General features: G+C 37.8%; 2 protein-coding genes across 2 annotated transcripts in view; both read right to left on the bottom strand.

Moving 5' to 3' along the window:
* The window catches only part of LOC135707225 (protein expanded-like), a 170,783-nt gene that overhangs the window by 65,175 nt on the left and 88,137 nt on the right, over positions 1–17,471 (bottom strand). The window lies entirely within an intron of this gene.
* Positions 13,903–15,678, bottom strand: LOC135707233 (uncharacterized). Its single transcript, XM_065229003.1, has 2 exons — positions 14,913–15,678; positions 13,903–14,841 (listed from the first exon to the last, which is right to left on the bottom strand). The coding sequence occupies exons 1-2, from the start codon at positions 15,609–15,611 to the stop codon at positions 13,903–13,905; spliced, it is 1,638 nt and encodes a 545-aa protein (XP_065085075.1). The 5' UTR covers positions 15,612–15,678.

Below are 17,471 nucleotides of genomic sequence, written 5' to 3' on the forward strand. Positions count from 1 at the left end.
GTTTATAAGTAAAATAGTCGAAGACGGTGATAAATAAATATATAAAAAATCACAAATCTATACGTTGCAGAACTATGAACGACAAGTGGCTTTCAACTAAAACTGATCTAAGTTGACTTTTATTCTTTACCTGTGCTCAATTAAAAATCTATAAAATAGCAACCGTTGTAATTGAATAAATGGAATGTCAATTTGATTGTTTCATTTAATTAATATGCACCCAATATAATGGATTAAACCCCATAGAAGGGTAAGAGAGGCATAGTGAACATGTGGGGCAGAATGAGCATCCCGCAGTCCAGTCTCAAACCTCTAATGGTTGGAAACAAATTAATTGGTACTAGGTTCAATATCACCATTGCAATGATTAATGACCAATTAGTTTAATTCGAACCATACGAAATCCAAGGCTATAGCACAGGAAGCTCACTATGCCCCACCTGTTCACTGTGCCCCTCCTTCCCCTATACAACATAAATTTCTTGTTCATAACTTTTGTGCGACTTACGTTGTGAAGAGCTGGTCCGAAAGTGAGTGTAGAGTTGTCCATGACTTTTAAATTCAATAACTGAATCTCCCTAATTTTCAATTAATGTATACTAAGCACGATATATGCAATCTTTATCTAAAGAAAACAGAACAAATAATAATGAAAGTTGTGTGGTATATATTAGCGCTAGTGTAAGCAGGTCTTAACTTGACGCTTCACGAGTCAGCAAGCCGTGTGTGCAGCCCCTCGCTGTAAGCGCAACAGTTCAATGCCGGTAAACGGAGGTCTCTATGGCAACGCTTCATAAACACATACAGCTGTGTTCGATAAAATAGCAGCGCATGCGGATTTTCATACAAAATGGTCAACTTTGACATGATGTACACTCCCGATCATAAGTTTAAGGACACACAAAAAAACATGAAAAATTTGTTATGTTCATATCTCTGTCATGTTACGCCCAATTTTCGTTCTCTTCAGATCATTTGAAAGATATTGAATGAAACTTTCCTCGTAGGTAAATTGTACAATATAATTTAAAAATTTTGTGTGCTAAAAGTTCACCCAAGTTACAATATTTTTTAAAATTTACTCTGCAGAATCGTGACTGATTTTCTCAGAATTGAGTTGGCCAAATTTTGAAATAAAAGTAGTAGTAGAACACTTATGCTATATCATTCATATCATTCAAATAACCTTTGGAGATCGAAAATTGAACGTAAAAAGAGAGATCATTGAACAAAACCTATTTGCATGACTTTTTGGAGGTGTCCTTAAACTTATGATCAGTAGTGTAACTTTGTTTACTTATGATCAATTGAGCTGAAACGTTCGCCAAATAACTTCAAATATGTTCAATTTTACGATTACAAAATATTAAATATTTGGAAGCTCCTGCCGGAAAGTGAGACACCAGGTAAAATTGGCATTGAACTGTTGCGCTTACTTCGAAGGGCTGCACACACGTAACTTGCTGCGTCAAGTTAAGACCTGCTTACACTAGCGCTAATATTTGCCACACAACTTTCATTATTCTTTGTTCTGTTTAAAGATTGCATATTTCGTGCATAGTATAAGATAAATTGAAAATAAGGAGGATTCAGTTATTGAATTTAAAAGTCAGAGCGCATAAGCTCGTATACAGGTTCTCCACCTGTTCAATGTTTTGATAGGAAGCATCATAGTTACCTGTCGAATGTATACGGTTCCAAAGGTTGTTAAAAGTTAATTTGAATTTCCTGCCTCACGTTGAACGACCTTCTCCAGCGTCCCAATCAGTAGATGGTGACGCGCTACCTCTAACCTCCTTCGTGTTGGCCCGATAACACCGAACTATCTATGCAGCGGTCTTGGGTCGTTTCGGGAAATCGTCTGCCTGACGAGTAAAAATTTGTGGTCCTGATAACGACCGATTGTTCGATCTCCACTACGAGAATGTTTAGCACGACGGCAGAGAGGAAGAAAATGCACCTCTTCCTCCTGTTTGCTGCTTGCTGCCACGCCGTCCAAAGCGGAATGGGCAGAGGCACGACAGCAGCACTGTTTTATCAGGTTCAAGCAGAACGATGTGCAGCCAAGTGGTACGCGATTATGACGACTGGGTTTGGGAAAAAGGTTTATTTCATGAAAACCGCGATATTATAATCGTTTGTACTACAAAGTTTTTTTTTTTTATAGAAAATTCATTTTTTTTTGTTTTAACAGATTTGTAGAGTTATTTCCTATCGATTGGCGTATTTGGATTTTAATTTCATCTATAAATGACACAGTTACAAGCGTTCAAAACCAAACACTATTTCACCACACATATTTTTTTATTTGCACCCCAGTATAGTCAAAAAAGACGTAGTTCTACGTCAAAACTGCTTCAAAACAGACCAAATACGGATTAGAAATACTCAGAGGGAGAGATGGGCGGAGAAATCAAAATACTATCCGGCAACAGGGATTTGTACCTAAATTATCTTGCAACCCTTGCAAGAAACTAGCATTTCACATGACTTTTTCTTTTGATTCGATATACGGGCAAAATAATAATTCAGTGTATCACAATATTTTGCACATTTCTTGGTGCCATTAGTTCACCAACTAATATCAATTAATCAATGGAGTTAGAATATTGTTTTTGATTCCAAAAACTAGTTGGATTTGAGAAGCACACGAAACATAAAGGTGATTGAATTTCTGTTATATTGCAATACTCTCAAATTTAATGTAGTAAGAATAAGAAATCCTCGGAAAAATTCTAATGGGAATGTTCGATTGGCTCAGATTTTGACAGTTCATTTGGCTTAAAACATTCTCTCCGCCAATCTCTCCCTCTGAGTATTTATACAACGGATGATACATTAAAATGCCAAACATAAATCTTCGGATTATGCTTTCCTAAGTAATTTCAGCTGGAGGCAATTCACATTCTTTTAAACCAGTGATTTTTTTCCAAGCGGCTGTTATTATCACTAGAGGCCGAGCAATATGTTAACACTTTGATTGCCTAGCGTAAATCGACATTCAAGAACTTCTTAATGCCTTTGGAAATGTAGGTACTACAAAAGCACATGAGTCAAATAAAATTAAATTTTTTGTATCTGACGGTAGTATGTTTCTGCACAAACAATTTATAAATTAGGTATGCTGATTGAATCTACTGTTTGTTCGATGTTTGCCGCTCAATTTCACTTACATGAGCGCAAGAATAGAAGGGCTTTCATAAATTTGATTATGCATTTTGGAGCTTAGAGTTAGTATTGCTTAAAAAATCCTAATCGGCTGTCGGAGCTCGTTACTCATGGAGCAACCATGGGTAGTTTTTAAAATATCAAAAACGTGTATTTATTATTGGCGTGGAGGGTGGTTAAAGCTAGGATTAATGGAGCCCCCTCTAGAATTGTTACTACAATTACTTATTTTCCTCAAAATTGTTCGCTAATTGCCTAATTGATAAGCTCGAAAAATAAGAAGGTGAGATCAGACCCTTTTTACAGCTGTATAAAATTCATATTATTACGAAATTTTTCTCGCATTATGTCGCATAATGGGTTTTAGCCCTATTGTGAAGCTGACTACTTCCTCGGGGGTACCAATAATATGTCCAAATGTGGTCGATGAGGTCCTGGGAACTTGATATGATTAGCAATGAATTAGTTTTTGAATTATCATGTGATTTGAGGTGTCATATAATGGGTTTCGGTTCAAGACAGAAACTGGCCACTTCCTCCCTGGAACATGTCGAGAAATGACAACCAGTTCACTATTTCTTGAATTATCGTGTGATTTGAAGTGCCGTATGAAGTTTTGCTTTCAGCATCAAACTGAAATCAAAAATTTGATTTCTGTCTACGAGATATAAAATATAGTTTTCGTTTTGCTGTGAGATTAGATAATTAACCGATTTTTTGCTCTCAGTCTTGCCTAAAGAGAGCAGCCAGAGTAATAAAATACATGAACATCACAACATTCAATTTAGATTTTATTTATATCATTGCTCGTTGAAAATTAAATCAATTTCATTTGAACTTTTGACTTCTATGTAAAAGCCCACATTGATCCACCAGGTAGGTGAATATAACCTTTCTCGTTTTTTTATATTAAATAGAAAAATAAATAAGTACCTTATTTTTGTTTTTGTTTTTTCAATATTCCCGTTGTCCTAATCCTTTCTTATCCTTTTCTTTACCATCTTCTCTTTTCAGAAAGCGAGTAATAGCGCTATAACCATAAATCATAAAGGGCTAGGACAAGATTTAGTGCTCATGTCCCAGCCATCAAAACAATGGAGCATTACGCAAAAATTCTAGCTTAGATACTTTCAACGAGCAGCAATCATATAATTACCAAAAACGGAACGTACGGTACGAGATATCTACGTTTCATCCATTTATTAGAATCTGAAGATCGTGTTTAAATCTTCGATTTAAACAGGCCCGATGTTTTCTGAATCATCTTGCCCCTTAAATGCTGCACAGTAGGCCTGGCCGTTTTTGTATGTGTGACGCATCTTCGATGTGAAACAACTTTTGGCCATTTCCCCTATATCAAATTAAAAAAAAAAAATTATATACGTAGGGGAAATGGCTTTAATTTTGGCATATGGATCCAAGATTGGGCCCTTCGCTAAAAATCTGATATTTATCAATTTTATCTAGATGAACGCGTCATTGGGACGGTACTTATGAATATTTTTGGTCGCTATTGAAATTTTAGTCGATTGCTGAATTTATGTATGGGCCCAAATAAGGGACATTTAGGCCGACATTACACCCATTTCCCCTGTATCCACCATTTTCCAGGTTGCTTTCATGAACTGGCTGTGTTGGTGTTAGTTTAGATTAAATTAAAATTGGTCACCAAAAACGAAGATCAAAGTCTTTTGAACAATGTTGCAGAAGAAAATCTTCCTTCTGTTTCCTCCTGACAATTTTCAAAAAAGATGCTTGAGTGAAATTTTTGGAAGTCCTTATCATTGCGTTAAGTTTTTCAGAGTCTAGAACGTCATTTTGGTCTATATTTAGGGTGCTTTTATGATAGGTAATGAATTAATATTACAACATAGCACATTTTATTAGATAAATCATTAAACATAGTGAAAAATTAATATTGCACTTTTACGTGAATTACTATTTTTTTCACACAATTTTATAAAAAAACATATTACTAGCAAAAAAATTTACTATACCAATTTCAACGAAAAATAAACGATTTAGAGTTTAACCAACTTTTGGGTCAAACACTCCTATGTGCGTCGGCTAATAATTTCCCACGTAAAAATGTTCGTTCAAGTTCTGTCTGACGACGTGGCCGTAGAGGAGAACACTTCATTATGCATCCCAGGGATAAAATGGCATCACGCTGGTTTTTGCAGCTCTAGTATTACTAATTGTGTGATTTTATGTCCCGAAATGCAATTTTGAACGCTGAACTACCAATGGTGCACGTTCAATTCTCGAATTAATAATGGAACAGCTAGATGAAAAACCACGCCGGTCCATTTTACCCCAGAGGTGCGTTTTGGACCGCCCTACCCTAATCATATCGTGGCTGGCCACACCGGGCCACGTTTTACTACACAACAACGCGCAACGCAACAACACTTGGTCGGGCCCAGTTCGACTCTCCGAGGTTCGCTTTTTCAGCAAAAATTTGACCTTTTCTATTTTATTCCAAGCATTCGTTATTTTAACCTCCCCTTTGGCCGGCCCCGATTTCAGACCTTTTTGCTTTGGTGTCTTCGTTTGACGGCGGTTGATTTCGTCGCTCCTGCCCCCGCTCTGTTCTCGGGGAGAGAGCGCGCGCCGGAGTTCAATAGGCTCCACCATCCGCGGAGCCCATGGATGAATTCGGCTGGACCGCGTGTACTCGCTGGTGTGAGTGTATAATATAGAAAAATATTTCTTTCGCCGTAGGGCAGAATGTGGTCGCGTAATCGTGGTCTGGCTATCGTTTCCCTCAGCTCTTCATCGTCCCTACCCTCACTACTGGCTGGCTGGCTGGCCGCATTCCCTCGGCCACGTTCGCGTATCGTTTGAAACGTGAAAACTTTTCTGCTACAAACCCAATCAACCAAACCAACACAGGCGAGCAACGGTTTTCTGATCTTCGGAGGCTTTTTGAATCGCTGGACGACGACGACGACGACGGTTGGGGCTCGAGGGCTCAATAACAGAATCCAGGTGAAGAGGAAAGCGCGAAGCCTACCAATATGATGGGGCTCCTGAAGAGCACCATCCGAGCAACGCCAAATGCCTCGGTTCTTGATGGGGCTTTCTGGAGGATGCTGCGGCGGGAAGAGGTGCCCGTACGCGAGAGATGCTTTTGAGAGTGTGTGTGTTCTGTTCATGGAAGCGAAGGAATTTTTATGGTCTACTCACGCGAAGATGATAACGGAGGACACGACTTTGGTATTTTATGGATGTGCGCCACAATGCGGATGGATCTGCGAGTCGTCGTTGTCGATGACGTCGTGAAAAAGGTCAACGGCGAGTAATGCTACCGGAAAATTCAGAGTGACTTCGGCGGAAAAAAAAAAAAACAAACCAAGACGCCGCATTCCAACGAGGAGCCATTGGGACTAATGTTTATGAAGTTTTACAGTTCTGTGTTCCGATTGGTCATTGTGGTATTCTGATGACCTTTTAGAGACTTGTATCTAATCTGACAGCCACGTGAGAAAGCCCCTCGACTGTCAGCGACACGCTGATAGCAAAGCCGCTTAAGACACGGAATCCGATCGTGAAAATTCCAACCCTTTTGACCGGCTCCAGCAAGGAACGGTCATCATTTCTCAATGCCATTACAATAATTCCCCTCTGGAATGCGAAGCATCTCTCTATCGCCTGCAACATTTGGCGCATTTTATGTTTATTTATTCCACCACCGCTTTTGCTCGATTGCTCGATATGGATACGTGCTCTCTCTCCCCCGCACCGTCCCAGATTAAAGAGAATGAAATGCGTTCCAAGCATTCCAGCGATCGTTCATCCGTCCATGTTGCATCTTTACCACCACTGCCCTGCCGTTGCCACGCTGCTGCCTAAAGAGGGAGTATAAATTCCATCTTTTTTTTTTAGTTATCTGTAATGACTCTACCTCCTCGGCGGCGCGGCGGCAGAGTGTCGTCTTCTGGTGAGCACACTTCTACGTTCTGCGAGACCATTGACTTGGAGTGTACTCAGAATTTTATCGGCATCAATTCCATAGAATGCTGGTGGTACCGCTACGGGCTGCATCACACATGTCACTTCAAATTCCACGTTGGTGGTTCAGGATCGGATCAACTGCAGCAGGAGTAGCAATGCGATAGACAGTTCTGATCCGTACTCCGGGCTGATGATGATGATGATGATGATGATGATGATGATGATGCATTCCACCATCGGGAAATTCGATACGACTTTTCAAGTTAATGCTTATTACGCGCGGTACGCGGGGCCGGTACTATGGCGATGACGACGGTGACGTCCCCGAGAGAGCGCGCGAGGCATTCCTTTGTGTGTATATCATTAATTTAACGTCTAATAATGTGTTATGTCGTATGGTGGAAACCCGGTAAAGCAACAAACGCGTGTGCACTCTCGGTAATATTTGTTAAACTGGAAGAGTGATGGCAAATGAGATTAAAATACCTCACGGCTGCGGACGGGGAAGGGAAAATGCGAGTTGAAAGGAAATAAATAGCACATCAAACAGACAAAGAAATCGGTTCCGCCCACCACACCCGAACCTGATCCTCCTCCCATGCTTAATAGTGACGACGGAGCCACATCATAAAGTACTCAATCTTCTATGCGCATACCACTCTGACGGCAAGGTGTCAATGGGGTCTCTTTGTTGGTAAACTCTTACGGTCAGTCGGTTACATCAGCGCATGTGGATTAGATTTCATACTCACGGGGAGAGTTGGAGATCTCGGTTTGATTGACTGCTAGGGACGCAGGGGTAGAGCATACCACACGGGAAGTCGAAGTGCCATTTCAATTTGAATGAATTTGAGTTGCTTGAAATTACTCGGATGTTCGAAGCGAATGATTCAGTGTTTTTGCATCGTAGAGGATAGACGTTTTAGGCATATTTGCGAAAGAAATATGATAAGTAAAGAATTTACTCACCGAAAATTGGCCATGGGGTTACTTGATTAACAATACAATGCCACAGTGTCATTAAAAACTACCATCCTCATCTCGATGGATGTCATGATGACAATATATACTCACCCGATCATAAGTTTGGGGTCACCAGAAAAAACATGCAAATGTGGTTTTGTTCATGTCTCTATCATTTTAAGTCCAATTTTCGTTCTCTTTATGACATTTGAAATGTATCTAATGAAACTTACCTTGTACATAAATCGCTCAATTTATTTTTCAGATTTTGTATAATTAAAGCTCACCTTAAGTTACAACATCTTTCAAAATTTACATTGCATAATCATGACTGATTTTCTCATCTTTGGGTGGGCCAAATTTTGAAATTAAAGTGGTGGTAGAATCCTTTTTCAATTCCCACGGGCTTCAGTTGAGAAACTTTTGGAGGAATCATACACAGCAGAAAAATAATTTTAATATCACATCACAGTGGATGCACTTCAATCATGTCAAAAATATTGTGTTTTTTGCTAAAAAGGATAACATTATCGTTAATACAGTGCATGCACTGACATTACGCTGCTTTTACTGCATTTGTTTATTTTTGCGGCCATAAAAATTACATGAGATTTTCGACATGATTAAAGTGCATCCTCTTGGCTGGAAAATTAAAATTTATTTTTTGCTGTGTATAGAAAACATTTGAATCATGCAACATATATTCAAGTCATTGATCAAACTTTTGGGGTCACCGCACAGTACCATGTATGTATCGCTCAATAGTTTGGGGTCACCATCAAAACAAAGCCAGAAAATATGTTTTGATACGTCCAATTTTAGATATGTGGTTAGTAGTTTAACATACATTTTAACGGCAACATATTGGGGGCGCAATTTAAAAAAAAACAAAGCCGACCGCTTTACGAAAAGTGGTCAGGTTTTGTCCACATATAACTCTGTCAATAGCGGATGGATATTAATTCTAAACAAGTCAATCGAAAATGAAATTTTTCTTCGAGTCTGCTAAAATGAACATTGTATTAATTTTCAATAGGTCAATATTGAAAATAACACAAATGTCCAACTGTTGCAATGGTGATCAAAATTATCACTGCAAAAAGCGCTTTCCCTAACACAGATTTCAAAATCGAATTCGATCCGGTTACACTAAACAGTGTTTATTTAATCACCGTGTGTGGTGGTGTCAGGTCGGTCGTTATCAGCAGCAGCAGAAGTGCTTTCGCCGCGTGGCGTTGAACATTGTTCTCCAGTACATAAGGAAAGGTCGCAAACAGCCAGCTGCAGTCCACATGAGCGTCCATTCACCGAAGGAGGAAGAAGCTGCACCGGTACTGATCGGACTCTGTACCTCTTCGTGAGTCGCTATGGGCCATCTATGCAAAGCGCGTCACCCTCGTTCCAAACAACTTACAGCTCACCAGCCTCATCTGTGTTGAACACCCTAATAGCTCAGCATTAGTCAACCATCACGACAAAACGGTCCGTTTCAGAACCACCATAAAATTGTTAAAGAGTATTTTCTGGACATTTGTCTAGGTCATCAATCGGATATTAATTACAATATGTTTAAATCTAACCATCTACCATATATTTTTAAGGCAACACTGGGGGTCTAAATTCAACAACCAAAATCGGTGGTGGCATAGAAGTGGTCTGATTTTGATCCAGAAATGATGGATTTTAATTCTTAATACGCCAATCGATAGGACATTTTTCTACGAATCTATAATCTATAATAAGAGGCCTCCCTTAGCTCAGTCGGTAAAGGCGCAGCTACAAAGCAAGACCATGCTGGAGGTGACTGGGTTCGATTCCCGGTCCGGTCTAGGAATTTTTCGGGTTGGAAAATTTCTCGACTCCCTGGGCATAGAGTATGATTGTACTTGCCACACAATTATACTAATGCATTAATAGTAGCAGGCATCGAAAGCTCTCAATTAATAACTGTGGAGGTGCATCTAGAACACTAAGTTGTGAGCACGCAATACGCTAATATGCCATAAGCAATAAGCTTGAAATGCAAAGAAGAAGAAGAAGAAGAAGAAGAAGAAGAATAAGACTATAATTTATCAAAATGTCACTATCGAAAATTGCACGAATGTGCAACTGTTCCTATGATTGTTAAAATTATCACCGATTGCCTGCGTAGAGCGCTTTCCCTAACACAGATTTCAAAATTGAATTTCATTCGGTCTCACCGAACGGTGTTCATTCAATAACCACGTGTGGTGAGTAGTGGTGTTCTCCAATACACAACGAAAGGCTCTCCGCAAGCAGCTAGGTATCAAGGCTGCCCTAAACCACTGATCGGATTCAGTTGCTCGTCGTGAGCTGCTGTGGATAATCTATGCTAAGTCAGCCTCGTTCCAAACAACATACAGCTCGCCAGCCTTATCCATGTTGAACACCCTAATAGCTTAGCATTGCTCAACCATCACGACAAAGCGGTTCTTTTCAGGACCACCATAAATTATTGTTGTTTAGGAGTTAATTTTCATTGAACGTTCGCTCGCCTTGCTACCAGCCACATCACCCCCAAAGCTCTTTGATAATGTACCCAGCAACCAAACGTTTGTGGTCAAATGCGAAACAGTATTGAAGTCGTACATAAAAATTCTTGTAATGATCGAATACCACATGACCTTGTTAATTAACCAGAAACACTTCAAATCAAGGTAGGATTTTCTCCAGGACGCTAGAAAAAATCGAAAAAACCTAATTTATATGATTGATCACGAATACCTCGCGATTGGAAAATTTGACCAATCATTTTTTGCTTTTTTATTATCTATTGAATAAGCTATAATTTCCGTGCGTTTTGTGCACGAAAATGTGTAGTGTTGTCATCGGAGACCGTTCCGTGATGGGAAAAAAGGGGTTTCCCTAACACAGTCGCCGAATATTGATACCGAGCACGTAATCCTTTATCAAATCTACGGTCGTATCTTTACAGGGTGTCGACTAACTGGAAAAACCTGGAAAGTCAGGGAATGTCAGGGAATTCTATTGATGATCTGGAAAGTCATCAGGGAAAAAATAATGTTGATCACATTGCAAAAAATCATGTGTGGGACACATAAAAACAATCTTTGAAATTTTATCAGTGCATGACGTCAAAGTTTTTGGGGAGATCCCGGGCATCAGATCCACTTGCTGCGTTTATGGACGCCCTTGCCGATATCTCTTCGAACAAGTTGCTGCAAGTGTCCATGGATGGGCCCAATGAGAATTGAAGCTAGAGGTACAAAAACGTGGTGAGAAGCTGATAGATCTGGGAAGCTGTGGGTTGTATATTTTGCATAATGCATTCAAGGATAGTGTTCGCAGTATCAGTTGGGATGTTGTCAAATATGTGCGTGGTATCTACAATATCTTCAAAGATGTACCAGCAAGACGAGCGTTTATCACAATGTATTCTGGATCTACCATATTCCCGCTAAAGTTTTGCGATCACTAATGGTTGGAAAATAGTGCTGATGTTCAGAGGGCAATCAAAATTTCTCCACAAATACGAAAATTTATTCAAAGCGTCCAGAGAGACAAAATCGAACCAACGTCAGCTTCCTACCAAGATGTTAAAAACGGTTTGAATGACTCGCTGCTGATGACTAATAGTACGTTCAGACTATAGATTTATAACATGTTATAGCACTATCTTGATGGTGGTTTCTGTGTTGCAATTATTTGACAACCGTTATAACATGTTATAACTCTGTAATCTGAACGTGGTATTAAGCTGGCTTTCTTCAAATCAGTTGCTGTCGAAGTTGAACCATTTCTATGCGAATTTCAGACGGACAACCCTATGGTGCCTTTTTTGTACAACGCGATGTCTCAAATGGTTAGAGGCACTCTGGAAAGGTTCATTAACATTGATCATCTGAACAATATTGCACATATTTGATCAATATGATCGCAAAAAGGAACGACTGGACGTTTTTTGGCACAGGTTATTGCAAGGTCGTAGCCAGGATTCGAGCTAGGGAGGGGCGAACAAAATTTACCATGGAAAATTTGACCGAATGCCATTTCACCGAACGCCATTTCCCCGAAAGCCTTTGTGTTACTGAGTTTAGGGGGGGGGGGGTAGTCGCCCTCCTCTGCCTCCTATGGGTTATTGATTGGCGTATTCAGAACTACTGTTGGTTTTTCGGTAAATGCAGAATATCTTTTTCAAAACATGAAAAAGAGTCAAGGCCCAAGCGCAATGAAAGCGTAACGGCAGTGGTAGCGGAAAAGCCCGATCTTAGTAAGCCTATTTGCCGGATTGAAAACTAGTTAGAATCAAATCGACTGCGGTTAGGCATCTTGATGTCATTTGTGACAATTTTCAAATTTTTCGTTTCCGTTTCGCTTCCGCCCACATTGCGTTTGGGCCTTCAGTCGTAGCGCGACGTCAGATCTATGATGGTGTTACTCATGCAGGCGGGTTGGAATATTTACAAATTTTAAATGAACTTATTCACCGAGTTCGAAAAATCGCATTCGAGCATTTCCAGCCCAAATCGTTAAAAATAATGTCAATTTTGTCTCGACCCCTTCTGATGTGAATGAAACATTGCTCACGTGTTCGCTGCTACTAATGGTTGCATTTTTCATTTAAATATGATTTTTTCCTCCATAGTAACTTTTGAAAAGGGCGTATAAAAAAATGGATTATTTTTTTTTTTCAAAAAATCATAACTTGAAAACTATTGATCTGATCAAAATGGCATATGAGAAGAAGTTTTAGGTAGTTAAATTATCTTTGCGGAAAAAATACACTGAAAGAAAAACTTAGTAAATTAGTATTTAAAAAAAACGTAAAACGATGATTATCTCAAAACACCCCCCTTCGATCTTTATAAATTTTTTTTTCAAGAAAACTGAAAAAATGCCCTAATTTTTAGTGAAGAGTGTATGCTGGTAACTTTCTTAAAAAAAAATCTATATTTTTTTAAATTTTTGTTGGTTTTTACAAGTTGGTGAAATTGCATATTTTTTAGTAAAATAATAATTTATTTGGATTTTAGGCATAATTTTCAAAAACTTTGCATATATAAACTTTTTTCCTAAGTCCAGCCGTTCTCAAGTTAATGCAATTTAAAAAAAATATTATAATAATTTTCTATATATTGGGCCATTTTCAAATGTTAGTCGTGATGTCCAGCAACGAGATGTTTTTCCATGAATAAATATTAAAAAAACAAACAATTCATTCTCAAATATGGTAGCTGTCTTACCCGTTTCTATTTAGACGCAGCGGAAAAGAAACACGTTGATGTGGTCAAATGAAAGATTTGTTGAGATAAGAAACAGTATATATTTATTATTTTATTTTACAACTCATATTATTTGAATACATTGAATAATTTGGGTGTATCGTTTGAATTAGAGAATATTTTTACTGCAATTTGGTTGTTTGAAACTGGAATATAGCAATGATATTTTCGAGTTCCAGGAATTGGTTTCACTTTCTTAAAAATTGGATCAAATTCCGTGTAAGCCTTTTTGTATTCTTCGGTAGAAACATAACAAAATGACATTTTTGTTTGAAGATCTTCTTTACGACTATTTGCCCAGTCGTACAGTTGTTTAGGGTTCGTTATAGGGTGCTCGTGTTGCTTAGCTAAACTTGCTCTGGTTGCCATTCTCTTAAGGGTACCGCCAATCGCATCACAAGGACCTTTGCCGTGTGAAGTTCAATTTCTACATTATGCTTATCTTTAAATCCACAAAGGCTAGCAAAATTTTTTATTTTTTTGTATTGTGATGCTGCTCCATCTGACATAAAAATACACTTTTGGACTGTTATTTGCGACTTTAAAAATTCTAATAATTTTGAGAAAACAACTGAACTGCTACTGTGTCATGCTTTGAAATGTCCGAAATAACCACAAAACTTAAATGGTTTAGTGTACCATTATCATTAAAATAAACGACAAATGGATGAATTGTACATTGAGAATTATTCCAATGATAGCTTTGAACCTCATCTTGCAGAACAAATGTGTAGTTTTCAAAAAAGTCGCAAATAACAACGACTTCGCCATCTTCTAGTGTTTGTTTTTTTGTTTTTAAGAATTCTGCCTGCTTATTTTTTATAAAATCGTGATATATTAATTTGTCTAACTTTTCCGTAAAGAAAAATGAAAAATCTTCGGAAGGCAAAGTTTTCAACTCAATATTACACCTATCTGTCGTAGTCCACTGTTCAAATGACACTTCTAATATTTGTTTCTCTTCCAATATTTCTAATAATTTTGTTTCGGATAATGACGTATCGTAACAATTCATGCACGTTCGAAGATGGCAAAAGTCTGTTCTAGATTGTAAATCGCAAAGAAGTTGTTCCATATAGATAGTGCGATCACATAATATGCGATCTTTTTTCAGGCTGTTCAACATTAGATTAACATTTTCGTGAATCGTACATACACAAACATTATGAGATCCTGATTTACTAAGAAGTTTACAATTTTTTGGTCGTAAGGCTGCAAATGAGCTAAAGCTAATATTGATATCTTTATGGGTTTCCGCAAAATGCAAGTATGTTTCTTTGAGCGACATTGTTAGTAGACGTTTTTGTATTACCTGGCGTACACCACCCGTCACTACAGAGACATAATCTCTTTGGCCCGGCATAACTCTGCTTATATCGTCATCTTCGTAGAATTTCACAACTGTATCTACTAACTCTGCTCTCAGTCCATGTCCTGCTTTGGAACGAGGGGAACATAATATTCCATCTTCGGCGACCAAATCTTTTACCTGGGAAGAAAGAAAATGAAAATTATTTTTAATTTTTCCTTTATGGTGTTTAAAAAAAATATAAATCTTACCTGTGCTGCAGTATATCTGTTGACACCGAATTCATCCATGATTCTTTGTACAGGCCAAGATTTTGGTAATACGGATAATACTTGGGTCTTTTCTTCTCGAGTGCATTCCGGATCTGCGTATTTTTCCTTTAGTTGGCTCATCATTTCATCGTAATCCTTAGCCTTGGCGTTGAGGATTCCTTGGTCATCATCTTCCGAAAGATCGAATATGTGTCGCTTAACCCCATCCATGATTTCTTTGGTTTTCTGTTGAGGATAACACGCGCTTCTCAGCCTCTTTGTCGTAATCGGTGATACATGGATACCCATGATACCTTGGTTGAATGTCTCAATATTATGGGACAAACAGATTCTATTAACAACAGAATCTGCTGAAGTCGATGAAGCCAGAGACGTAACCGATGGGATGATATTCACCATGGATTCACTCTCGATATCTATGGGTGCTGTTGAGCGTACACCACTGGTAGAAGGTTGTTCCAGATCTTGCTGCATTCCGTCATTCGAAGGCGTTTTGTTTGATGGCAAACGGTAAACTTGAAGACGACATCTACTACAAATTTTCAAAGAACTATCCAGAGGTATTTTACAGCCAAAACATTTTAATTTTTCTATTACTCCATCTGACAAATTTCTTGTATCTGAACAACACTTTTTTGATTTAGGTAGAGGTTTACAACACTTGAAATTGTTATCCATCGTAAAAAACTACTTGCTTTTTAACTTGAAACGCTAAGAGAGATGAACTGAATGGAACAGGTGAAGAACGTCCCAATATATATATATATATATGACATTATACCTATCTTCATTAGGTACAATTGATTATAGCAAACTATTTTAAGTGTGAGTGTAAGAAACCTCCACGGGGTGCCTTTTTATGTAGTTGTGATATCGCGGGATGAGCTCTTAAGGCACAATATGGTATACTTCAGAGAAGTACCTAGAGAATTTATCTCAATTACAGGTTTAATAACATATTTGTTTACCTGTTTATGTTTTGAGCCTCTGTTATGACATACACAATTCTATCCAGGTATACAACTAATAGAGGACAGAAAAAAGGCACATGAGTGGGTTTGTTGATTATTTGGGTATATTTGAGAGTATTTACTTATAAACTTGTTTCTTTTCCGCTGTGTCTAAATAGAAACGGGTAAGTCTGACAGCTACCATATTTGAGAATGAATTGTTTGTTTTTTTTTTTTTATATATATTCATGGAAAAACATCTCGTTGCTGGACATCACGACTAACATTTGAAAATTGCCCAAAATGTAGAAAATTATTATATTTTTTTTTAAATTGCATTAACTTGAGAACGGCTGGACTTAGGAAAACAGTTTCTATATGCAAAGTTTTTGAAAATTATGCCTAGAATCCAAATAAATTATTATTTTACTAAAAAATATGCAATTTCACCAACTTGTAAAAACCAACAAAAATTTCAAAAATTATAGATTTTTTTTTAAGAAAGTTACCAGCATACACTCTTCACCAAAAATTAGGGCATTTTTTCAGTTTTCTTGAAAAAAAAAATTTTATAAAGATCGAAGGGGCGGTGTTTTGAGATAATCGTCGTTTTACGTTTTTTTAAATACTAATTTACTAAGTTTTTCTTTCAGTGTATTTTTTCCGCAAAGATAATTTAACTACCTAAAACTTCTTTTCATATGCCATTTTGATCAGATCAATAGTTTTCAAGTTATGATTTTTTGAAAAAAAAATAATCCATTTTTTTATACGCCCTTTTCAAAAGTTACTCTGGAGCAAAAAATCATATTTAAATGAAAAATGCAACCATTAGTAGCAGCGAACACGTGAGAAATGTTTCATTCAAATCGGAAACACTCATGTCCAACCGGTTTGCGTTTTGGGCTGGAAATGCTCATTCGCTTTCCATGTAGACAAGGATCGTCGTATGAAAGAAGCTCTCGATTCCGAGAGCTCAAGATGCTCAAAAAGAAGCCAAGAGTTTGCAGGAGAAAATTGTTCTGCTCAAATGATAAACATTTTTAAAAGTAATCCGAAAATAAACACATATTCAACTTGCAATTTCTCGTTGTAATGTGAACTCACTGAGAGAATAAAATGTTAATGATAATTAAACTTAAATTATTTTGCCATGTCTGCGGTTGTCATATGGAGTTCTAAAGAGTACGAAACTGACTAATGCATGAGCAGTGCATCCTCAGGTTCGGTTGCCAAAGCAAGAATAATCACTGCCCTGTTTTATATGTTAAGAGGAAGGATCGTCTACGGGGTTGATTTTTATTTGGCTGTGAAATTATAAACACAAATTGAGAGCTTGGTGACATTGATTAAATATTCCTTTTATTACTTAGTAATGAATAGTGAACCTAGTTGTGAGCAGTAGTTATTCAATATTATATTATAATATGTATTTATAGCCCTAGGTCTATTCACATCCTTCGTAGGTAGTCGGTCATATGTTCTGTAAAAATTGTATTAGTATCATCAAGTTCTGTTGTACGTGCCATGAGTATGCTATTCTTGATATTTTCGAAAGCTTACCCTGCTGCTCATTTTAAACTAACCT

This window comes from Ochlerotatus camptorhynchus, unplaced genomic scaffold, assembly GCF_037179485.1.
Source record: "Ochlerotatus camptorhynchus isolate MF236.1 unplaced genomic scaffold, CSIRO-AGI_Acam_v1.1 ptg000305l, whole genome shotgun sequence".
Lineage (NCBI taxonomy): Eukaryota > Metazoa > Arthropoda > Insecta > Diptera > Culicidae > Ochlerotatus > Ochlerotatus camptorhynchus.